Below are 26,054 nucleotides of genomic sequence, written 5' to 3' on the forward strand. Positions count from 1 at the left end.
TCAAAACATTGGACTTTTTAATATTTTGCAGTAAAATAATAGAATTAAAAGTGTTTTTATATTTTTAAATGTTTTTTATATTTTATTTCCTCCGCCCCTCTTGGAGAGCCCAGTATGCTACCAAGAGTATCTTGCCTGCACGGCAAAGCCTGGCAAGCTACCCATTTGATATGCCAAACACAGTAATGAGTCTCCCAATGTTACTGGGCCCGCTCGAGTAAATCAATGAACAACGGGAGGACAGTAAGACAGTAACAGTGATTATATTTAATGCCTTAAATTGGGTTGCAGATGGTAGAAATATTACTTTTACAAGGTATGTTAGTATTGTATTTCTATTGCTGTCCTGACAAATTGTCACAAACCTAATGATTTAAAAAAAAAAACAGTTTTATTCTCTGACTGGAAGGTAAGAAGTCTTAAGATCAAGCTGTCAGTAGGCAGTGATCCTCTGCAGGCTCTAGGGAAGAATCCATCATCTTCTTTTTTCTAACTTCTAGAGACTGCCAAGATTCTTTGACCCTTGACCCGTTTTTTTCATCTTCAAAGCCCATCACTTCAACTCTTTGTGTCCTTCATTCCACCTCTTTCTGCCTTTGACCTTCTTCTAACAACTCTTGTGATTTCCACTGGGCCCATGTAGGTAATCCAGGATGATCTTCCCATGTCAAAATCCTTAACTTCTTCACCTCTTCTGAGGTGAGAAATTCTTGTCAGGCAGAATATTCACAAGTTGTAGGAAGCACATTGACATTTGGGGAAACCATTATTCTACCTCACCCATCAAAGAGGAATGTTCCCATTTACTCAGGACCCCGACTCTCTGTTACCCCAGCCACTTCACCAGCTTCGTCTCCTGTGACCCACTCACCCACTCCCACCCCAGTCATCAGCCAACTAATTCTTGGATATCACCCAATATCAACTGGACAATGTACTCTGCATATTCATACTCTTTTCCTCTACCTGAAATTGTCTCATCTTTCTCCATTTTCATTTCTCAAGATCTATTTCATATCCTATCTCTTCCAAAATAAGCCTTTCTCAACTCTTTGACCCAAACAGTTTTAATCTACACATACAAATTTACTTGCTCACATTCTGTTTAGGTCTCATTTGACTTCATATTTTGTTGCTCACTAGCTTTTGCTGGCAAAAATTCTGTAGGTATCTTCTCTGCCATTTAATTGAATGCTCTTATAAGTCAACTTTTATCATCTTAATTTTTGAATTAAAATATTTTATTTTGCATTAAATATATTTGGCATTGAATATAATTGATATACAATGTCTTTTTATAAATATAATTTGTATTAACTTTTTGCCTTTCAAAAACAACAAATATAACTGGGGATATTTTTGTAGCATGTCTTTATTAACAGCTTCTATACTTCTCTGTAGGTGCTACTCTTGTACTGCGGACCAAATTTTCAGCCAGCCAATTTTGGGATGACTGCAGAAAATATAATGTCACTGTTATTCAATATATTGGTGAACTGCTTCGGTATTTATGCACCTTACCCCAGGTAACACTCACCAAGTTTTATTACGTTCTTAAAATGGATAAAAGAGAAATTCAAGTCACTTTGGGTCTGCTACGTTTTAGGTTGTAGATGTTAGGATCAGTTCAGAATATGACTGTTTGTCCAAAGTGGTTGACACCACACCTGTCTATAGAGGGAGTTTACTGAATGACAGTTGTTGTTATTATCTATTTTTTATCTCAGCCTCTACCTAGACTATCCTCTACTCGATATCTATCTATATTTTTGCTGGCATATAGTTAATATATAACATTACATTGTGCTTTCTGCCTTGTCAGGCAGAATATTTACAAGTTCTAGAAACTAGCACATGGACATTTGGGGAAACCATTATTCAGTCTATGTGTTCTCTATTTTTACATATTGTACGGGATCATGCAATGAGTCTAATTAATACCTGTCATGATCATGATCACGATCATCCTGTTGTTCGTCGATTGCCCCAGCAGGCAACAGTAACGTCTCCTTCTTCCTAGCCCTGAGATTTTTAAAAGAGCCATATTCAATGCTCTTTCAGGACTAAGAGAATGAGACCTATCATTGTTACTGGTATTTGGCATATTGAATAGGACACGGGAAGTTTGCCAGACTCTGCCGTGCAGGCAGGATACTTTCGGTAGCCTGACGGGTTCTCCAAAGTAAAAATGAGGTAATAAGATGTGCAGCTGCAAATGCAACCGTGCACTTCCAGGAGCTGGGTTTTATAGTCTCTGGTTCTTGCTGTTGATGGGACCACCTGGCACGAGCAGCAGCTGGTGGGTGTAGCGCCTACCTACTGGAAGATGGGGGGTCTGGATGGAGAAGGCCCAGTCCCGGTCCCAGCAGGATTGGAGATCTCAGCCCCGGAACCCTCATGCCTGGGTTCCTCTGTCCGTTCCCTCATGCATGAGGCCTGTCCAGACATGTGGAGAGTGGTCTCAGCATGGCTGTGGCTGGTTCTGGAGGTCTTTAGCTGCTGGGGCTCTGCTTGGGGCGGGGAGGGAAACTCAACCTGCCCCCATCCAAGGGGCCCCGGTGAGGACAGCCAGGTGCAGGGGCAGGAGACTGTCACCAAAGATAAAACAAAAATTTTTCTTGTGATGAGGACTTCTAAGATCTATCTTAGCAACTTTGAAATATGCAATAGATGTTATAAACTATATATTACGTCTCCATGCCTTACTTATTTTGTAACTGAAGGTTTACTTTTTTATAGCCTCCTCCCTTAACTCTTTTCTCCCGCTTTCATTTCTGGTAACCAAAACACTAATCATTCATTTCCTGAACCTATGAATTTGAATTTTTAGCAAATTCCATATATACATGAGATACTATAATATTTTTCTTTATCTTTCTGACATATTTTATTTAGCATGATCCCCTCAGTTTCCTGGATTGTGACAAATAACAGCTTTCATTCTTTTTTTTTCCTTTTTGGGTCACACCTGGCAATGCACAGGGGTTACTCCTGGCTCTGCACTCAGGAATTACTCCTGGTGGTGCTCAGGGGACCATATGGGATGCTGGGAATTGAACCCGGGTTGGCTGTGTGCAAGGCAAACACCCTACCCGCTGTGCTATCGCTCCAGCCCCGCTTTCATTCTTTTTAAGGCTAGATAATAATCCACTGAATGTGTATCTGTATACATCAGAGTTTCTTTATCCACTTATCCATTAATGGGAACTTAAGTTGTTCCATAGCTTGACTATTATGAGATATGCTGAGATAAACATTTGGGTAAATACCCAAAAGTGGAATTTTTTTTAAGTGGAATTTCTTGAATCATGTGATAGTACTATTTTTAAAAATCTCTAGATTGTATTTCATAGTAACCGCAGCAGTTAACAGTCCCACCAACAGCACACCAGGTCCCCTATTGTCCACACTTTGACCATTACCTGTTAGTTCTTGTCTTTTTGATAATAGGGTCTTGAATAACACTGCAGTGGGTGTGAGGTTATAGCTCATTGTGCTTTTTGGGGTTTTTTTTGAGAATTAGTTATGTTGAGTGTCTTTAGTTATGTTGAGTGTCTTTTCATATACTAATGGCCATGTGAAAAATGTCTATTCAGATTTTCTGTCCAAATTTTAGTTGGAATGGAATGCTTGAAATTTTTTTGTTTGCTACTGAACTGTATGAGTGCTTTATATATTTTGGCTGTGAAACCTTATTAGATATGTGATTTTCAAATATTTTCTACCAAGTAGTAGGTGGCCTTTTCTGTGGAGAAAATGATGTAACATTTGATGTAAAATGAAAACATTTTAATATGATGTAATCCAATTGTTTATGCTTTCTTGTGTTATCTCTGCCTTTAGTTTCAGATCCAAAAAATTACCATCAAGATCAATAGCTAGTTGCTTATCACATATGTTTTTTCCTAGGAGTTTTGTAGCTTTATAAGCCTTATGTTCAAGTCTTTAATCTGTTTTGAGTTGATTTTTATGTATGATATGAATCAGTGGTCCAGTTTCATGGTTTTTTTAACTTACTAAAACCACACTCTCAAAGCACAGTGCAATTGATACCTTATATGTTAAAACTACCAGGTCACCCCCAAAATGGCATTATTTTCTTTCCCTGCATCACTTACCACTATCCCTTGTGACCCTTGTAACATTGTAGGTGTTTATCTACTGCCTCTCATCTCCCTAGGTAAAAATCCTTGATGGCAGGGGACTACATTTGTCCCCTTGCTCACTCTTATACCAAAGGCATGCAGGAAACTTTTACTTAATATTACTTAATGACTAAATCCCCATGTGGCTCTGAAAGCAACCAACTACATCTGTCACTCGGCTTGGAACAGATACCCAAAGTAACTCTGAGGGCCTTGGATTCATCCTATTAACAGAGACCTTGATGGAATTGTTAAAGAACTCCTCCTACCCACCTTTCTGGCTCTCATCAGAAACATGATAGCTTGTGCAGGGGCCAGATCAGAGACCCTCAACAATGGCTCTCCTGATGTTTTGCTCCCCTTCCTTCGTTGCTGTATGGACTTGCTCTCTGCACTGTCGGACCTTTTCAGCATCACTGACCCTTACCCAGGCCAGAACAGTTATGCCAACCCTCTGTCCGCCAGCTTGCAATGATAAAAATGGGTTCAGATTCCCAGGTGCACCCCCACCCCCAGCAGACAAAATTCACAGCATTTGAGAAGCACCAGATTATTTAATGCACTAAACATACCATATTCTACTTCCTTTAATCCCTTTTGATCATCATCAGAAAAGAAACTCAAAAGATCACTACTTTACTAATTTCCTCTTAAGTACCTGCTATGTTCAAGTAATAGGTGCTAGAGAAGTAGAAGATATTCTTTTCTAGCTCTTTCCCTCATTCCTACTCATCAGAGAGGGCCTCCTGTTAACTACAAATAGATCGTTCCACCCCTCACTGTCCAATTAATTGACAAAGAAAGTGGTAATGCTATAACAAGTAGTGAAATCTCTTTACCAGTGGTAACTTCTGACATAGTAGAGCTTAGTATGACTATTGTCAGTTTCTCTCAATTAAATGGAAGCTCCATACAATGGGTCCTTTGTTCAGTCAGACCTCAGCACCAAGACTGGCAACTGGCACGTCCGAGGCATCAAGAACTTTTGCTGAACTCACTCCTGAAAGGAGGTTGGCATAATAATAAAGTGGACAGGGTGATTGCCTTGCATGCAGCCAACCCAGGTTCTATCCCTGGCACCCCATAGGATCCTTCAGTCTGAGCACTGAGCCAGGGGTAAACCTTGAGCACAGCTGTATATGACCCCCCAAAAGAAAAAAAAATGATGTATAATTAAGATGGAAGAAGTACGGTATTCCCCTTACCTGAAAATATTCAGACATAAACCTATTTTGATTTTGGGAATAGATTTCACAGAATCATTCAACAGCTAATCATTTCATCAGTTAATTGCTTTTGCACAGAAATTTCTTTTGATGCCATTTATTGATTTTCTCATTAATATGCCATCTGGCCCTCAATGTTACATGCTTCTCCATTAAAACAAAAAATCCCATATGGGGACCTTCCACTTGGCTTTTCTTCTCTGCTGAAAGGCACCCCTTTGTCAGTTCCAAGGCTCCTGGGAGAGTACATGTTATTTCTGTTAGTGCTAATGGGAGCCGCCTTTGGATCTGAGAAAAATAAACATGCATATGTAGTTCTGTTGGGCTCACATAACAGTCCACACATCACACACATATATTCTCCTTCCTTCAGTGTTTTTCTCCAGCTACTATCAGACTAAGGTAGTTTGATGGGGATTTTCAAACCCTTGTTATAACATTCATGGATGACCTCTAGTTTAGTAGATTTATCGTACCTACTGATCCTTTTCTTTCCACATCCGAGTTCTGATTTGTCTGGAAACTAGTCTAAGAAATGCATTTGAGACATTTCACTATCTTAAAGATGTGACAGCTCAGCCTGATACGTGTATCCCATCCTTTCTCTTTCCTCTCGCTCTTCCTCTTTACTCATATTTCTCTAAATAAAGCCTTTTTATTTTACAAAAATAATAATTCACTGATAATCATAAGAAATTATCAAAATACCTCAAGAGAACTTTTTAGCTTATATATATATATATATATATATATATATATATATATAGCTCTGAAAACAAATGAAAGTTATACTAATAAGCTAGTTCAGCAAAGTAGTAGGATATAAGTGATACACAAAAATCAGTTGCATATCTATACTCTTAACAGTGAAAAATCTAAAAAGAAAGTTACAAAAGCAATTTGATTTGCAATAACCTCAAATACATAAGAATTAACTGACCAACAAAGTTAAAGATTTTTATAATGGGGGCCAGAGAGATAGTACAGTGGGTAGGGCACTTGTCTTGCACATAGCAGACCGGGGTTCAATCCCTGGCACCCTATGTGGTTCCCTGAGCACCACCAGGAGTGATCCCTGAGCACAGCATCAAGAGTAAGCCGTGAGAACTGCAAGGTGTGTGCTCCCCCCCCCACTCAAAACAGAAACTTTTGAATGATGTGATAACAGTATGTTGTGAACAAATGTTCTCAGGCACTGACAGTGAAAATGTCCACAAATAGGAGCTGGAGCAGTAGTACATCAGGTAAAACTTTTGCCTTGCACGTGGCTGACCTGGGTTCAATCCCCAGCATCCCATATCGTCCCCTGAGCTTGCACAAAGTGATTCCTAAGCACAGAGTCAGAAGTATCCCCTGAGATTCGCCGATGTGACTCAAAACCTAAAAAAATGAAAAAAAAAGATAATGGTCACCATTTATTGACTATTGGCCAACTGTCAGGAGCTTTGCTCATGCAAAGACCTGTGTCTTTTCAGAAATTACTGAAACCTCCTACATACACAAAGAAACAAAAAATACATTCAAACAAGTTAGTCACTCTCATCTAAGGCTGAATTGGGTTTGAGGACAAAGTTATTGACTTAAATTTTTAAAATTTAAAATGTGTGTGGTGTGTGCATTTAGTTGCCTTAAAAATGTGATTTGGGGGGCTGGAGTGATAGCACAGCAGTTAGGGCGTTTGCCTTGCCCGCAGCCGACTCGGGTTCGATTCCCAGCATCCCATATGGTCCCCCGAGCACCGCCAGGGGTAATTCCTGAGCGCATGAGCCAGGAGTAACCCCTGTGCATCACCGATGTGACCCAAAAAGCCAAAAACAAAATGTTATTTGGGGGAAATATGCATTACAATAAGCTATTGCTAAAGTCAAGTGTTTCTGTACTCCATTTAGGAATTTATACTCCATGAGGTTCTATTGGTTCAGGGATGTGGCTCAGTCAGAAAGCTTGTGCCTCCCAGATGTGAGACCCTGAGTTTAATCCCCAGTCTCACACACACACACGAATTTATCCTGCTTGTGGGTATATGAGCAGAAAATCAAAGGAGGGGAAAAAAAGTTTAAAGAACCAGAAAATTTCCAGGGGCAACGCATAAAAAGTATTCCATTTGCAAGGGACATTCAAATAGACCAAAACCCTGAAACAACTGACTAGAACCCACTTACCTCTCTAGCACTATCTGCATTCCCTATAAAATTAGATCACCATTGTGTGATTCTTTCCCGGCCTAAAACTTCAACCTGTGCATCACCTCCATTCCGAAAGCCAACAGAATAGAAGGGAGTGCAGCAGCTCTGAGACAGAGCAGTGGATGTCCTGCTGAGCCCAGGACAGGAGCAGACTTGGGGAAAATTTGCCAGGGGACATGAGTTTCCACGACTGCCAAGTTGTCGAGAAACAGGGAAGCCAGTTGGGGAAGGTTTTCCAGCCACACAGGAAGAGCCTGTACAGAATGTGGGAGGAAGAACCTTGCATAGAGCAACTGAGCCAGGTGGCAGGAAATGACTGACTTGGGTGATAAGGAAACTCTTTGGAACCATCCCCATAGTACAGTGGGTAAGGCACTTGCTTCGTGCACATCTGACCTGGGTTCAATTCCCGGTACCTCAGATGGTCCCCCAAGCACCACCAGGAGTGATCCCTGAGCATAGAGCCAGAAGAAAGCCTTGAACACCATCAGATGTGCACCCCCCAAACCCGATTTTTTTTTTCAATCTTTTAAATTTTTTTTTAAAACAGTGTGTCCTGTTTCAAAGGAATGTTCAAATAGTAGCCAACACTCTCAGCCACTGGTAAGCAAAATCCAGGATGTGAGCCAGGCAGCTCAGGAGGCCCTAGGCAGGAACACCTCATTGTGCCCACAAACATTTCCAGCCTCAAGCCTAATCCCTTCTCTGGTAATCCCTAGTTTGTGGTGAAAAGTGAGCCTGGGGCATTGTTGCCATGATCCTGGTTACCTGCCACCCACAGGTGACAGCTGCACCTGTGAGACTGGCTCGTTTCCAGACACCCGGGGCACCTGTGCCTGGGTCCGGCCCTGATCCCATGTCCCGGCCTTTTGCAGTTGAACAGTGGGGTGATTTCCTGGTATAGGTCACTTTTTCTTTCCCTGAAAGGATTATACTCTATGCAGAGCCCAGGCCCAGGCACTATGCATGATGGAGAGAGACTTGACTTCAAAAGAGTTAACGGTCTAAGGCGGAGACAGATACTTTCCATCCTTTACCATTTCCTTAGACCAGGAAGTGAGGGGAGCGAGTCAACCTTGTCTTGGTTGCGAAGGGAGATGGGGCTGTTTAGGAAATAAAGAAGGTCTTGAGTAAACACAGGGAAATCCCACATCAGTGCATCTCATGCAGGTCTGGGGCACATAACCCTCAGATCATGGTTATTGATAAACAGGTAGTCTCCAAGTATATGTGACCTGTTCTTGAAGCAGCAGTGAAGAGAAAGGAGACAGGAACGGGCATCTCTGAAAATTCTCTACTGAGAACACTTCTTCATGGATGGGGTGTTCCTACAACCAAAAGCGGGCCTTGGAAAGTGAAAGGAGTGTCTTTAATCAGCTCATCAGGGGGCTAGAGAGATAGTACAGCAGTTTGGGGGCTTGCCTTGGACTTGGCTAACCTGAGTTCAATACCTGGCACCCCATATGGTCCCCTGAACACTGCCAGGAGTGATCGGTGAGCACAGAGCCAGGAGTAAGACCTGAGCACCAGTGGGTATGACAAAATAATCAAAAATAAATAAAATGTGTCTGGACAACAAGCTTAAACTAGGATTGTCCCAGCTCCACCAGAAAAAGATTGTCCCTGTGTTTAGAAGTACCTGGCAGTTATAAGAGGAAATGGATTCAGTGACCTAGGAACTAAGGACTGATGATGAGTGCCTGAAGTAATGCGGGTTTCTCTCTCTCTCTCTCTCTCCCTCTCTCTCTCTCCCTCTCTCTCTCTCTCTCTCCCCTCTCTCTCCCTCTCCCTCTCCCTCTCCTCCCCCTTTCTCTCTCTTTCCCCATTTCATTTTTTCCTCAGAAAGTGTCTCCTTTGACACCTGTCTGTCCTCCTGAAGGACCTTTACTACCTAAAAGGTTTGGCTCCATCTCTTCTTACAAACGAAATGCATGTGCCCTCTTCCCCTAGGCCCTGGGCTCCTCCTGCTTGGAAACCAGTTCAAGGTTTATTTTGGTTTAGTTTTTAACCGCCATGTCAAAAGTCACCCCTTCTCAGAGAATTTCCCACCTCTTCTTTTCAGCTGTTGTTTTCAAAGAGAAATACATTCTGAATCCTTTTCACTTGGATCTCACAGGGTAGGAAAGGAAAGGCATTTGCTCTTGCTAGATCAGTAAATTAACATTTGACGTGAGAGAAAAGTTCTAGTTATACAACACCTTCCCCTGTTCTATTCTGTTTTCTGTTAAAGGTCAGAGTTATAGTTATTTATTTACCTGTCTCTCCCACCAGGCCAGAAGTCACTGGAGCACAAGAACTGCCTCAGTGATAGAAAGTATTTTCAAAATCACCGTGGGTCTGGGTCTGTTTGCTGGGGCCTCATAAAGGATCACAGTCGAATGGAAAGCAACCATGTCCCTCCCACTCACCAACACAACTCTCCTTTCAGTTCTTTCTCTCAAAACAGATTGTCCTCTGTGATTTTTATTTATAGCAAAACATCTTCCTCCTGGGTCACCTGAGGCGACTGGGAATCATCTTCCTCCCTCTCTTCCCCTGCACAGCCCTTCGGGAAGGCTCCATTGCCTCAGTTCAGCACTCACTGCTCTTCTGACCTCTAGATCTCTGCTTGGATGTGAGCCTAAGTTCTTCCTCCCATGGGCCAGGGGTAGAATTTCACCAGTAGAGTACTCGCCTTGCTTGCACGAGGTCCGAGGTTCAATCCCCGGCACCCCAAAATAGATATATCATAACAATGATCTTTTGCTGGGGGTGTGGCTGAGCAGTAAAGTGTGTGCCTGGCATGCAGGAGAACTGTGTTAGATCTCCAGCACCGCAAAATCACTCCAACTATCAGAGTGAGGCTTCCACTCTCCAGGGCCCCCTAGACCCTAACATTACCGCTTTTTAATGATGATAGAAATAAATTCTCTTTCTCTGCCTCTGCCTACCTCTCCCTTAGACTTCCCTCACTCTCTGGCACAACTATTCCCAGTTTCCTTTTTCACTGTCAAGTGAAAGTCATTGCTTCAGATTATGTCAGATCTTTCTCATGCAGCCCTCTCCTTCCTGGCAACTCACCACCCCCACTAAGAAAACAACCATGGTCGGGCCGGAGCGATAATACAGCAGGGAGGGCATTTGCGTAGCACAGGGCCAACCCAGATTGATCCCTGGCATCCTATATGGTCCCACAAGTGCCATCAGGTGTAATTTCTGAGCATTGCCAGGTGTGACCCAAAAAGAAAAAAAAAGAAGAGAAAGACAGAGAGAGAGAGGGAGAGAGAGAGAAAGGAAGGAAGGAAGGAAGGAAGGGAGGGAGGAAGGAAGGAAGGAAGGAAGGAAGGAAGGAAGGAAGGAAGGAAGGAAAAAGCAACTAGGATGTTGTTCTTGCTTCATAATTGGATTTAATCAAGGCTGAGGATGTGGCCTAGTGGTAATCTGCCTACTTTTCATGCATGGGACCTGGGTTTGATCCCTGGCACAACAAAAATAGTTTTGATCAGCTTGAATATAGGTTAAATGTTGGTATCACTTAGTTCTGTTAAGTTGCCTCTTAAAAATCAAAATGGGTAAGCCAGAGAGAGAGTGCAGGGGTGAAGGAACCTGGGTTTGATCCCCAGCACCAACATAAGGTCCCCCAAGCCCTGCCAGAAGTAATCACTGAGCACAGCCAGGTGTGACTCAAAACCTGAAAATAAATACAAAATAAAAATGGAGGGTCCAGAACTATAGTACAATGGGTAGGGCATTTGCCTTGCACATAGTTGACCCCAGTTTGATCCCCAGCATCTCATAGGGTTCCCTGAGCCCACCAGGAGTTGTTCCTGAGCACAGAGCCAGGAGTAAGCCCTGCGCAGTGTTGGCTGTGACCCAAATAAGTAAAAAAATAAATTTTAACTGGAGATCTTGGAGATAGCTTAGGGGACTGAGCACATGCTTTGCAAGCAAGAGGTCTAGATTCCATCCCCTGCTACACATGGTCCCTCAAACACCACCAATAGTGACACCCCCCTCGCCAGCACAGAGTTCAGAGTTTCCCCCCTGAATACCAACAGGAGTGACCCCCCAAATATTGCTGGGTGTCACCCACCCTTCGTGCCAAAATCAAAATGTGTTAACTTTCAGTATCAATATTGCAAACCACAATGCCCAAAGGAGAGAGAGAGAGAGAGAGAGAGAGAGAGAGAGAGAGAGAGAGAGAGAGAGAAAGCACCTGGGGTGTGGTGGGAGGGGAGGGAACCTGGGGACACTGGTGCTGGGAAATGTACACTGGTTCAGGGATGGGTGTTGGAACACTGTATGACTGAAACCCAATCACGAACAGCTTTGTAAGGGTCTATCTCACAGTGATTTAATTAAAAAGTTTTAAAAAACAGAGTGTTCAGGAGATGGCAACAAGCAATGGAGCATGTGCCTTACATGTTCCGTCTCCAGCCCCACTAGCCGAGCACTGGGCGAAGCACCACAGGGTGTGGCTCCTATTTTTAAAATCCTCAGCTAAAACATACCCAGTTTGGGGGTTTCTAAATCAAGAGTTCTAGCTACCCGCACATACTGTGTGTGTTGGGTTTGAGGTGGAGGGAGTGCAGTGTGTGGAAGGGACAGGAAAAGCATCCACTGGGTCCCTGGAGACAAGCGCAGGGCTAGAGCACATGTTCTGCATCCCAGAGACTGACTTCCATCCCCAGCACTGTGTGGTCCTGCAAGCACCACAGGGAGCAGTGAACTTGTGACCAGTGTGAGTGCGTGGAAACCCAGAGACAGTTATTTACATGTCAAGTACAGACTCCGCCCATGTGTCAACTTTCTGCTTCTCCTCTGGCCACAGAGACCAAACGACCGCGATCACAAAGTGAGAATGGCAATTGGAAATGGCTTGCGAGGAGATGTGTGGAGAGAATTCATCAGGAAATTTGGGGACGTTCACATTTATGAGTTCTATGCTGCCACGGAGGGCAATATTGGCTTTATGAATTATACGAGAAAAATTGGTGCTATCGGAAGAGTAAACTACCTGCAGAGAGTAAGTACAATGAACAGTGAGTGTCTAGGGAGCCAGGCTTCCAAATAAAGAGTTTTCTAAAGAGCTGAGTTGTGACAGCATGATGAGCAGAGACTCGTGCACCTTCAGAGCCCATGCCCACCCCACTCACCTAGAAAATTTTGCTTATTCTCTCACAGAAACCTCAAAAAGACAAAAATGGGGCCAGGGATGTTCTCGGTGTTTGAGAGCCTGCCTTGTATGTGGGAACCCTAGGTTCCATCCCTGGCACCATGAAAATAAATAAATAATCCCCCACTACAAAAATCTCAGTTTCTGTTAATATCTCATTCTGTTTGAAACATACTTACAACTCACATAGTCTTCTTGATTCTATTTCCATTTGGCTATGATAACATCCCTAATGGGCGCCAATTCCATTCATTCGCTGTGTACTTTGAAATGTGCTATTTGCCTTTTGTTGTGAAGTTCACTTTTCATATCAACAAGAGCAGGCAAAACTCCTTGAACTTTGGACTCAGTTGTTGGGACCTAGTGTTAGCTAAAAGCTAGGCATCCAGGATTAACGACAATCAGGACCTGGAGCTGGGATACAGCCCAGTTCTAAGCTCTTGAGAGCATTTATGTTTATCAGGTAACTCCACCAAAAAGATAGTTCTTACTTTGAAAGCAGCTCAAATAGCTCTGTCTTTTGCCACTCAGATGTTTAAGACCAATTGAGGGTGATAACAGTGAGATAACTGGGGTAATCTGATGAAGGAGAAGGAAACCTTTTGTGATATTGTTAATGCTTTATAAATTGACCTGGGTGGTGTTGAGATAGGTGTACACATGTGTAGAATTGTACTAAACTATGCACTTAATGTGTATGTGCTTGTCAGCAATTAAGGCTTACATCTTGCATGTGGCCCACCGAATTTGATCCCCAGTACCACACAGTCCCCCACAAACATCGTTGGGTGCAGCCCTGGAAGCCCCCCAAGCACCACCAACTATGCTCTTAGAGAAACATACCTCCAACTCACATAGTGTTCTTGACACCATTCCCATTTGTGTGTGATAAGAATCCCTAAGCACCTTCCTCTAGGGCAGCCAGAGAATCCCCAGCACCACAAAGGCCAAGCTGCATCCAATCTCAGGGCTTCACATTGACCCACTGGCAGATTAACCAAGAAACACTGGAGGGACCCGGAGCCTCCTGAGTACTGCTTGGAAGACCGGCCCCTCGCCACCCCCCCAAAAAAGAAAGATGTATGTATTTGATGTATACTGTAGTGGAATTATTTTTAATATCAGAGAATCTCTACTCAAACTGATATATTTTAATTTTTCCAGAAAGTCATAACTTATGAACTCATTAAATATGATGTGGAAAAAGATGAACCTGTCCGAGATGCAAACGGATATTGCATGAAAGTTCCCAAAGGTACAGTGGGCTTTTATTCTATGAGCCTGTGTGTTTTCTTACCTTGACCAAGTGGCTTTTAAGGATGAATGTGTTGGACTACAAAATGGTGACGGGCTAACTCTGGAAAAGGAGTGGGGATATAAAAATGGCAAATTGTTAAGCATGAAACCATATCAGTAACAGGACTGTAAAAACACAGTGCCTAAAAGGGAAAACAAGAAGGTGGGATGGGACGGAAACTGAGGACCTTGTTGGAGAGAGGTGGACACTGGTGTTGGACCATTGTATGTCTGAAACTCAATCATGAATAACTTTGTAAAGCACAGTTTGAAATAATAACTGGGGACCATAGAGATAGTACAGTGGATAGAGCGCTTGCCTTTCATGTAGCTGACATGGGTTCGATTCCCTGCACCCCATATGGTCCCCAAAGCTCTGTAAGGAATGATGCCTGAACACAGAGCCAGGAGTAAACCCTGAGCATCACTGGGTGTGGCCCTAAAACAAAAATTGATATGTTGGACCAGAGAGATATTGGGGATATTTTCAACTTGAAACTTTTTTTAATACTGTGCATTTGTCTACCTGTGTGTAAGTCACTATATAGAGATAGTGGCTGTAATGTATAAGATATGTATGAGTAGAATATCAACATATGTAAACATAAAATAATGTGGTGTGTGTTTGTGATGTAGATATTTGTTCATAAAGTCTACTGACATACATGAGCATGTATATAGAAAATAACATTTTTCCTAGTCATTTTGTAGCCAAGGAGTTGTAAATATGGCTTCAGTTTCAAGAGGTTAGTCATAAAATTTGCTGACTGCAAGCACATAAAATAGCAATAAGTTTTCTCTCTTAGGTGAAGTTGGACTCCTGATTTGCAGAATCACACGACTTACACCTTTCAGTGGCTATGCTGGAGGAAAGACACAGACAGAGAAGAAAAAGCTAAGAGATGTCTTTAAGAAGGGAGACCTCTATTTCAACAGCGGGGATCTCTTAATGATTGACCACGACAATTTCATCTACTTCCATGACAGAGTTGGAGATACTTTTCGGTTGGTATCTCTGAATTACTGGGCAAAACACTAACCCTGGCACAATTTGACTTACTCCTGCTTTGAGAATCAGGTGCCATTTGGTGATGAGGCTCCATTTCCTTCTGTTTCTTTGGTGTTTGTGGAAAACAAGAATATGTGGGCTGGAGTGATAGTACAGTGGGTTGCCTTGCACACGGTCAACCCAGGTTCAATCCCTGATATCCCATATGGTCCCCCGTATGCCAACAGAAGTAATTCCTGAGTGCAGAGCCAAGAGTAACCCCTGAGCATCACCAAAAAAGCATAACCCAAAAAAGAAAAAAAATAAGAAGTAACATATATGTAGTGTCGGTCTACAAGGTTTAGTTAATTTGAGCAATACCAGATGAAAATAAGGCAGAAAACCTGGATTTGATTGTAGACCTGAAAAGCTGAGTCCATCCAATTTCTCCCTTTTATCTTATATTAATACCAGTCACTCTTAGGGCAGCTCAGTATTTTCAGAATTTCCATCCATGGAGCTTTCCTTCGGATAAAATCATTCAAATTAATGTGGAGTTCAGCTTTTACAAGAAGGTATCTCATTTACTCTTCTCCCTCCCATTTACTTCATTCTTTTTAAAGTGAAGCAAAATAGTTTTATTGAAAGAAATCTAGATTGCTGTGAGAGGAGAGAAATGTGTTCAAGACAGACTACGGGCTTCTCCAGAGTGGAAAACGCCCTCCCTGCCATTTTCCATCCCCAACGAGTTGACTGGCCAGACAGCCTCAAGTCAACAGTGAGGATTGAAAGTGATTGCTACAGACTTTGAAATTAGTTGCCCACAACACAGTCTTGCAGTCTCAAGTCACTTTTGCTTCATCAGTTTCCTACCTGTGTTGAACTCTCTGCTGTTCACATTCCTCCCCACCCCCTAAGCCCCATCTGCAACACCAGCCAGCAATCAGCACAGTAGCTGACACACAGGATTCCTCTTTGCTTGAAGAAAAGGATGAATGGGAGTTGTCTGGCTGTAGTAGGAAGCACCCAGATTTTAATGAGAAAAAAGCTAACTCCCAGCCTACTTCTACCAGCTGTATGTACAAGAAGGAACCGTTTAGACCCTAGTTCCTTCAGTTCATGAAATAGGGATTGCCATGAGCTTCAGGAATATTTTCATTTCTAATAGTTCACAACCCAATGCATATCATTATTTTATGCCCACTCCATGCCACTTAAAATAATTCTTGGGGCTGGAGCGATAGCACAGCGGGTAGGGTGTTTGCCTTGCACACAGCCGACCCGGGTTTGATTCCCAGCATCTCATATGGTCCCCCAAGCACGGCCAGGAGTAATTCCTGAGTGCAGAGCCAGGAGTAACCACTGTGCATCACCAGGTGTTACCCAAAAAGCAAAAATAAATAAATAAATAAATAATAAAAAAATAATTCTTCTGGGACTCAAGAGTTTTGGCTCAAATGACAGAGCACGTGCTGTGCGTAAGCCAGGAGGTGGGTTGAATCCCCAACATGAACATGACACAGTGCCCCCCAAATATACAAAATTAACCTACAACAACAAAAAGATTTTTCTGGAATATCTAAAGAATCTTTAAATATATAGCAAATTATAGATTTTTATTAGGTAAAAAATAGCACCTGGTTTGAACACTTACATTTTAATCTCCCTGCAGCTAAAGTATGAATTTTCTCTTTCTTATTGAAAGTTTTCTCTTTGTCATCTGACCCTGAAATGCAAGTACGAAATTCTGTTTAAAAAAAAATCTACTAAGTTAAATATTCACCAAAGTTAGTAAATGAGAAAAATGAGAGACCTAAACACAACCAAAAAAAAAATTGAGATTTATTTTTGATCTCCAGTGCCTTTCTTAGGCAAAGCCTATAATCTCACTGTAGAAAAACTTCATAGAATGAATCATGTTTCACGTGGTGAGATTGAAATTCCACATTTTATTATTTAGACCTATGCCTTTGTCTTTTATTCTTCACGCAGTATGCCTTTCCCCTTACTAAGTTGGGGAGTAAAGAGGCCGAGTAGAAAGACTAGTAAAATCCAGCTCTGCCCCACCCCTGCAGGCTGGGGAAATGCGTTCCCAGGGTCATTGCACCCTGGAAACCCCAGTGACCTCTGCTCACCCTGCCTTTTCTTCCAGATGGAAAGGAGAGAATGTGGCCACCACTGAAGTCGCTGACATCATAGGACTGGTTGATTTTGTCCAAGAAGTGAACGTTTATGGAGTACCCGTGCCAGGTAGACACAAGCTCGCTTCCCTCTGTGCCAAGCCAACAGTAACTGAACAGCATTGTAATCCCAAGATTGCAAAGATGGTCATTGCTTTCTCCTGGGTGTAAGGAGCTTCTGTCTGACCTGTGTTATATATAGATGCAGCACAGCCAAACCTTGTGTTCTTGTGGTTCAGCTTCCCAACTACTCCTCCTGGGTTCCCCAGCAAGCCGCATCTCTCCAAGGGATCCCTTGGCATGAAGAGATGTGTCAAAATTTTTTTCTGGTTGGTTGTTTTGTATGGGGAGGAGGGTGGGGTGGGGGGGCTCCGCAGGGACAGGCATCTACCCAGACCACACATGTGTAAAGCAAAGGCTCTACCACTGAGCTACATCCTCAGCACAAGATGTGTCCCACTTGATAGCTGGAAGGTGGTATCTTGGCCTCTGAACTGGAAGGCACAAATAAGAGTATTTGGGATTCTTCCCTAGATTCAAAATAGAAATTCAAATGTCCTGTCTTTGAAGAGTCGCAATGCTTTCATATGAATGTGGCTCTTTTAATTTTCTAAATTATACTGGTGGGATGGGGCGGTGGGGGTGGGGGGTTGGAATGTTGAAGACTTTCTTGCCTGTTCCTCTATAACCGTGTGACAGTGACAGGAAGTGCAGCCCCATGCCTCATCTGTCACAGAGTGAGAGGACCAGAAACTGTCTCATGTTGGAGTTGGGTCTGAATTAGCACTCAGGCCCATGTCACGGTAGGCCACCGGGCCATGCTGGAATCTCACAGATCCCACTGGAACCTTGTGTGCACTTTGAAATGCTGAATTTTAAAGGGGCAGCCACAGAAGAATGTACATGAGAAGGTGGGGAATCTGGGGAATGGAATGAAGCTGTTAATTGGGTCCCTCAACCCATGGAAGCAGCAGTGCCCAGGAGCTGTTATAAATAAAGTTTGTCCAGAGCAGGATGTGGCTCTAGTGGTAGAGCATAAGCCCTACATGGAGGAGCCCTGGGCTCAATCCTACATCCTACCTGCCTCCTCCCTGCATCACCAAAAAATGGCCCAATTAGCCCCCAGAGCACCACAAGGCATGGCCTCCACAACTAACAAAAGAGACATCTCCAGACGCACTAATAAAACTCTGAGTTAGGGCTCAGAGATATGTTTTATCGAACCTCCTGTGAGTCCTAAAAATACTGGAGGCAGGGCTGGAGCGATAGTCCATTTGCTTTGCACGCGGCCAACCCCGATTCAATTCCCAGCATTTCATATGGTCACCCAAGCACCGTCAGGAGTAATTCCTGAGTGCAGAGCCAGGAGTAACCGCTGAGCATTGCTGGGTGTGACCCCCCCCCCAAAAAAATTAGAGGATGGGGCCAGAGCCATATTATAGCCTGTAGGGCACTTACCTTGCATGTTTCACCCCCAGCACTCCAGATAATCCCTCGAGCACCCCAGAAATGCTCCCTGAGCACAGAGCACCACTGATGTGGCCCCAAAACAAACAACATCAACAAAAAGGCACTTAAGGCTGATGCAGGAGTGTTGGAAATGTTCCAGGTTTGATCACAGTTATTTAACACTGGAAATGTACTAAAGGCCATTCAACCATATGCTTTATGTGATAAACGGTGTGTGTAAATTACCACATTTATTTTTAAAACAAGCTTGAGAATCACTAAAGACTCGAGCTTCTGAAAATCTGGCCAGTCCCTAGAATCTTGTAGGAAACATTTTATTTGGAGGAGGAGCAGGAGTATTACTGGGCCACACTGGGCAGTGCTCAGGGCTATTCCTGGCTCTGGGCTCAGGGAGCACTCCTGCCAGTGCTCAGGGATTTGCCAGCAAGGATTTTAACCAGAGTTTGCTGCATGCCAGGAAGCACCTCTCCCTGTACCATCTCTCCAGCCCTATTTTGGAAACTTTTAAAAGCTCAGATCTGATGGGCCAGAGGCTCTGAGGTCTGGGATTTAGACTGCTCTTTCCTTGGTGGTCAGAGGCCTCCCCTGGCAGTGCTGGGGGCCATCTAGAGCCAAGGAGCAAGCCCAGGACCTCACACATGCAAAGCATGTGCCTACCACATGAGTCACACCCCAGAATCCTCTTCTGTACTGTCCCCCCCTTTTTTCTCTAAATTCCCATGTCAATCTAAGTAAGTTTGGGGAGACATGAATATAGAACAAAGAGGATGTTTCCAAATGATAGAAAGACAAAACAAGTAGTGGGGGCACTCATGTTGGTAGAATGAGCCAGAAGTGAATGAGCAGAATGAAAACCCGAGGGTGAGGAGCAAATTTTCACTGGAGAACTGGACTGGAAGCAGAGGCCCAATAAGCAAATAAACTCTCCTCAGACAGGGCTCGGCTTTCCCTCTGAGGCATGTTAGCTCTGGAGTCCACCTGGAATTTTGTGAGAATTCTTGCAGCCAGAAAAGACTAGAAAGGAGGACATGGGGGTCTTCCTCATTTTCTGACGCTGTGACCCTCCAGGCCACATTTGCTGCTGACCACGTGCAGAGACCAGTCTCTCCCAGCTAAGAAATGGCTGGGCCCTTACAACAACGATTTCCTCCATGAGCAGATCTTGGTCCCAGCACAGCTGAGCAAGGTCGTCAGGGCTCAGGTTTAGACCAGGAGGGCACTTCTAGGTTTGGGCCTATAATGGAGTTGAGTAGTTCTAAAGATCACATCAGAACTGCTCATCTCCTCTCTAGAACTTTCTGTGCTCCATGGATAGAACTTTCTGAAATGGGTTGTTTTGTTTTGTTTTTGTTTTTTGGGTTTTGGGTCACACTGCTGGTGCTCAGGCATTACTCCTGGCTTTGTGCTCAGGAATCACTGCTGAAGAGCTTGGGAGACCATATGGGATGCTGGGGATCACACTCGGTCATCCACTTATAAGGCCATGTAGAAAGCAAGTGTGCCTTTCAGCCCAAATATTCAATATTTAAAATATATATATTCTATATTCACACTGTCCAATCCAGTAGGCAGCAGCCACCATGTGACTATTTAGAGCATTTAAAATGTGGCACATGCAACTAGGGAATTACATTTTTTCCTTTCATTTAATTACAATTAATTTTCACAGTCACCTGTGACCAGTGGCTACCACTCTGGACAGACCTGCCCTAGGTCACCCTCACCAGGTCTGTGTAGAAGGCAGCCTAGTCCCTGGAGCTGATGAGTCCCAAATCAGCTTTGCAAGGGGGAGCAGAGACTTGAGACCCCATAGACTCATAGGTCTCTTGGTGGGGCATTGCCTCCCACAGAGCAAGAAGCCAGTAGCCAGTTGAAGCTGAAGATGTCTGTTGCATCACCTCTGCTGTAACTGTAAACGCAGCTTATCAGCGAAAGATGAGATTCCTGAGTTCTGGGCTCTTGAGACCAGGAATCCCTAGAGAAAGAGGGTCCAGGGCCTTACCTCACTGCCTCCCTCCAGCAAGAGGCAAATCGGATGAGGGGGAGTTACCTTTCTTCTCATTCTTTCCCTTGTTTTCTGCCTTCCTGGGAGGCATGGGTAAACATACAATCATCATGGGAGAGATTTCGAAAGCCAGGGCCCAGGTGACGGAGGCCAGCCCCTCCCCTCTCTGATTACAGCTAAGTAGTTCAGGGAAGTGGACCAGGCTCCCACTGGGTCTGCGGGATCGGGTGGAGGAGGTATTAATTCCTAATTACCACTGTCCTCACAAGAAAACAAGGGTAATTGTTCTACGCACCTCTCTGCTTACGTCCCCGCCTCCGACGGGGTAGCAAGGGCTGGAAGGATCTGTGTTCTCTCTAGCGAGCACAACCTCCAGGGACCAGTGGCGTCCGCCGGAGGGCACCAGCCAGAGCGCCCTTGCACCTCGCCTTCACCCTCCCATCCCCACAGCTTGCGTGAAATGCAGGGAGGCAAAGCTATTAGGAGCCTTGATTAAATCAGTAAATCTCAGAGGTGGCGTTTGCACCGAGAAGCGCAATCGACCTGGCATTGCAGCCAAAGGAGCTGCCTTCGCTCTGTGACAGTGGGGCCAAGAGGTCTCCAGAGTCCCAACAACCCACCAGATGACCAACAGCTTTTGCCACCCATTCATCCTATTTCCTATTTGGGTTTATTCCTTGAACCCACAAGGGGAAATGATCATCGTGCCCTCAACTAGTATCATTTCCATCAACATTGAATGTTTCATTCATTGAATCTCCTCAAAATATGTTTGAACATTGATGAAAATGAAAACGCCCCAGTTGGTGACACTGATAACTTACTCTCCATGCTCAGGGCCCAGCCAGCTTCTGTTCTGTTCCTAAACCGGCCTAGTCTGTGCTACAGGAGCTTGATTACTCTGCCTGTCTTTAAGTCTCAGTTTCTTGTTTGTTTCGTTTTGGGGTCACACCCAGGAATTTTTCTGGAGCCCTTCTTGGCTCTGTGCTCACAAGCGACTCCTAGAAGTGCTTCTGGGACCAGTTCAGTGCTGAGCAACAAAAAGGGCCAGCCATGGGCAAGACAAGAGCCTTGCCCCCTCTATTATGACTTCAACCCAAGCCTCAGTTTCTTTATTTGTAAAATAAAAATAGTACTGGTACCACTTCATAAGGTTGATAAAAGGGTTAAATGATATAATCGATAAAAACAATATAGGACCTGTTATATGCTAAATATTTAATCAACATATAGCTGTTGTTATTGTTGATATTATATTCACTTTAGGATAACTTTGAGGCACAGGGATATAGCTCCACGGTAGTGTATTTGCCTTCCCTTGCATATGGGGTCAGGGGAAACCTAGGTTCAATCCCCAGAAACACCAAAAGAAAAAAAGTTACAGAATAACTTTGACAAACAGTTGAAAATTTCAACAAGCCGAAAGAAACCCATGTCATAGCGTCTCAGTTGATTGGATTTTTTTGAGTTAGCAAAGCATCATAAATAAAATAGCTCCAACGTTTCAACATTGCTCTGACTCTATTTCTAGGACACGAGGGTCGGATTGGCATGGCCTCAATCAAGATGAAGGAAGATCGCGAATTCGACGGAAAGAAACTCTTTAAACATGTTGTTGATTACCTGCCCAATTATGCGAGGCCCCGGTTTCTGAGAATACAGGTGAGATTTCCTGCTGTCAGGTTTGTCATCCCCCAGTCCTTGCTTCCAAGGGAGCAGCACTTTTTCTACAGTGTACCACAGTGGTTGAATGGCCACTGCTTTTATCAGATGGCCCATTAAGGAGGCAGAAATATTAGAAAATGGGCACATATGCTGCTCGAGCCCATGTGCTGCTTGTGCCCACGTGGCAGAGCACATGTGGTGCCTGAGCACATGTGTTGCCCACAACTCCCCTCTTGAGATGTGTACTTTCATGCTTTCCTATCTAATGCTGAGATGTGTGTAGGGGCTCTCTCACACTTGGAGAAGCCTGCATTCTCCCTTGAGCACATTTCTTCACATTTCTTCATTTCTCTCTCTCTCTCTCTCTCTCTCTCTCTCTCTCTCTCTCTCTCTCTCTTCTCTCTCTATCTGTCTCACATTCTCTCCCACTCCACACTTTCAAAAACGCTCCAAATAAAATCTGTTTTACTTCAAAAAAAAAAAAGAAGAAGAAGAAGAAGAACTATCAGAAAATGTAACTAGCCAAAATAAAATCTTAATCTCTTCCTCCCTAAAATGACAGGACAGGGGCTGGATCGATAGTACAGTGGGTAGAGTGTTTGCCTTGCACACAGCCAAGCTGAGTTCAATTCCCAGCATCCCATATGGCCCCCTGAGCACTGCCAGGAGTAATTCCTGAATGCACGAGCCAGGAGTAACCCTGTGCATTGGCGGGTGTGACCCACAAAGCAATCAATCAATCAATCAATAAAATGACAGGACAGTTTATTCAGAGACAGCAGTAGCAAGTAACTCTTAAAGGCTATGTTGGATGAGCTATCACAGACACTTTCAGTAGCAATGGCCCAAGCCTCCTCTTCATTGTTTAAGGACTAGAAAGTTTAGGGTCTAGGAATGGAAAAATCCACTGCAGTCCTCCACCTTTCTGTACTATGAGATGTAATTGGGCATAATTAGTCATTTAGAACTACCAAAGGCTTAACTGTCACCACCAGAGGGAATTTTTTTTTCTGTCTCAAATATTAACCTCTTAGTTCACACTCTCACACTTTGAGCTGTATTCTTCTATAACTGAAAACTAGATGAAAAAGGTCTTTAGATACCAGATAATACTGTGATTATAGGGTTATTTCTGTTTGTTTTCATAAAGCACTGATGTTTACTCTGCAATGATTGAGAAACATAAAACTGAAATTGCCTCAGATTGCCTGTCACCTATTGTTAATTGAAGGGGAAAAAAAGGTCTATCTAACAGGTAAAATAAGCAGAACAGTGGTCCCTAATCCCTCCCCCCACACACAAACCCTCATTAATGAGGATGTTCCAGGAACATCTGAAGCCTCACCAAGCAACAGTTTCCTCTACATCAACCACTGTGGGCAGTTCCTCACGAACCAAGATTTACTCGTAGTGGAGGGTGACCCAGTACTTGATTTGGTGGACTTCTGAGAAGGGGCTGGGCATGTGTGATGCTTAATCTTAGTTTATTTGACTATCTTTTAAGAGCACCACAGGTGGGAGAGATAGTACAGTGGACAAGATGCTTGCCTTGCATGCACTTGACCCAGGTTCAACCCCCCACACCACCACATATGATCTTTGAGTGCAGAGCCAGGAGTAGGTCCTGAGAACCAGGGTTAAGTCCTGTGCAATGCTGGGTGTGGGGGGGAAAAACAAAAACATGCTTCTTCTAAATAGTGTTTAATAACAGCAGCTTACGAATGAACCAGAGGTGCTGATGGGTTGCTGGTTTGCCCATGCCCCGTCCAGACCCCTGACCTCAAACTGTAATCTGTTTGCAAAACATTGCAACAATGCAGGTTGCTGAATGTTTTTCAGGATGTTATTGAGATCACTGGTACTTTCAAACACCGAAAAGTGACACTGGTGGAGGAGGGCTTTAACCCTGCTGTCATCAAAGATGCCTTGTACTTTTTGGATGAGAAAGCAGAAATGTATGTGCCTATGACTGAGGACATTTACAAGGCCATCAGTGAGAAAGTTCTGAAACTCTAAATATCCTCATCATAATAACTCATCATATTTCCAGAAAGAAATGGAATGGACCTAGCACGGTCACTTGCTGTAATCCAACTTTAATTTGATTGAAGATTGTAAGGTGTGATTTTTGTGTGTGTGCAAACCAATAAAGGGAAATTTTTCAAAATTACATCTGAACCTTTACAAGTGAACAGATATAGATAATTATTTTTTCAATTTGCACCTAATTGTATTGGCAAACCAAGCTTGTTAGAGGGTGTTATTTTATTTAATACATAATAAAAATAGATGAATGTGTGATAACATTGTCTCTTTCCTGATTTTATTTCAAATGGCTAGAGCGATAGCACAGCGGTAGGGCGTTTGCCTTGCACGCAGCCAACATGGCCGACCCGAGTTCGATTCCTCCGCCCCTCTCGGAGAGCCTGGCAAGCTACTGAGAAAAGCTCCCCGTGACGTATTCGATATGCCAAACACAGTAACAACAAAGTCTCCAATGGAGACGTTACTGGGCCCGCTCGAGCAAATCGACGAACAACGGGAGGGCCTTTACATTTACATTTTACATTTGCTCTCACTGGTCTCCCACTCATAATAATAATAATGGCATTGATTTGGGGATCAAATGGAGTAGAATGAGCTGGGCATGTGAGGGGCCCCACATTCTATCCCCAGAACCACATGGACTCCTGCGCTCCACTGGGGCAGCACTGTTGACACTGGGGTGGTGCTATTGGTCCTGAGGCACCAAACCTTGTCGTTGCCCCTATTGAAAAATGGCAAGCTGGGAGGGAGATGGATCACTAATGAACAACACCGTAGAAGATCAGTTCCAGTATTAGGCCAACTGTCCCCACCTTCCTGGCCACAGTCTAGAAATATTATCATCCTTGGGGGCATGCAAGTCTCTGAGTCTGATGCTGAAGCAATAGTACAACAAATAGGATGCTTACCTTGCACATGGGCTGGAGTGATAGCACAGCGTGTAGAGAGTTTGCCTTGCACACAGCCGACCCAGGTTCGATTCCTCTGTCCCTCTCGGAGAACCCAGCAAGCTACCAAGAGTATCCCGTCTGCATGGCAGAGCCTGGCAAGCTCCCCCTTGCGTATTTGATATGCCAAAAACAGTAACAAGTCTCACAATGGAGATGTTACTGATGCCCTCTTGAGCAAATTGGTGAACAATGGGAGGACAGTGCTACAATGCTACCTTGCACATAGCTGACCCAGGTTCAATCCCCAGCATCCCTGTATTATCTCCTGAGACTACCAAATATGATTTCTGGGCACAGACCCAGCAGTAAGACCTGAGCTTCACCAGGTGGGACCAAAAATTAATCTATGAGCCTATAGTCTCAACATAACACGTGCTCAGTTAGTATCTCAAGAATCTTGAAGTATCTTCAGGGTTTACTCTGGTTGGTGCTGTGACTGAGAGAAATGGGGCACAAATGAAGGTGGTGAACTTGTGGAAAGACACTGGTCCACTTCATGATGATTTTTAGCATGTGGAAATAGAGCTTCAGTACTGCCCAGGGTCTTCGATTAATCAAAAAAAAAAAAAAAACAAACAGGCATTTCTGTGAATCTTCTCAGTTCTTAAAATGTGGGGTTTTCAAAAAGGTTTCCTTCCACACACCCCGAGTGATTCTATCTACAAAACAAGTTGCAGATCTCTTGCCTCCACACCAGCAGGTTTCACTCTGGGGTTTCCTCGGGCCTTCGGCATGGTGCAGA

At 43.7% G+C, this 26,054-nt stretch overlaps 1 protein-coding gene across 1 annotated transcript in view; it reads left to right on the forward strand.

Annotated features, from left to right (window-relative positions):
* SLC27A2 (solute carrier family 27 member 2) overlaps positions 1-24,620 on the forward strand; it is a 50,637-nt gene extending 26,017 nt beyond the window's left edge. The window contains exons 4-10 of the mRNA XM_056135417.1: positions 1,402-1,526; positions 12,368-12,562; positions 13,877-13,967; positions 14,815-15,013; positions 17,149-17,246; positions 22,183-22,313; positions 24,156-24,620. Of these exons, the coding sequence (XP_055991392.1) occupies positions 1,402-1,526; positions 12,368-12,562; positions 13,877-13,967; positions 14,815-15,013; positions 17,149-17,246; positions 22,183-22,313; positions 24,156-24,332 (1,016 nt within the window). The 3' untranslated portion in view covers positions 24,333-24,620. The remainder of the gene's footprint in view (positions 1-1,401; positions 1,527-12,367; positions 12,563-13,876; positions 13,968-14,814; positions 15,014-17,148; positions 17,247-22,182; positions 22,314-24,155) is intronic.
* Positions 24,621-26,054: the final 1,434 nt, after the last annotated feature.

This window comes from Sorex fumeus, unplaced genomic scaffold, assembly GCF_029834395.1.
Source record: "Sorex fumeus unplaced genomic scaffold, SorFum_2.1 ptg000111l, whole genome shotgun sequence".
NCBI classification, from domain to species: Eukaryota; Metazoa; Chordata; class Mammalia; order Eulipotyphla; family Soricidae; genus Sorex; species Sorex fumeus.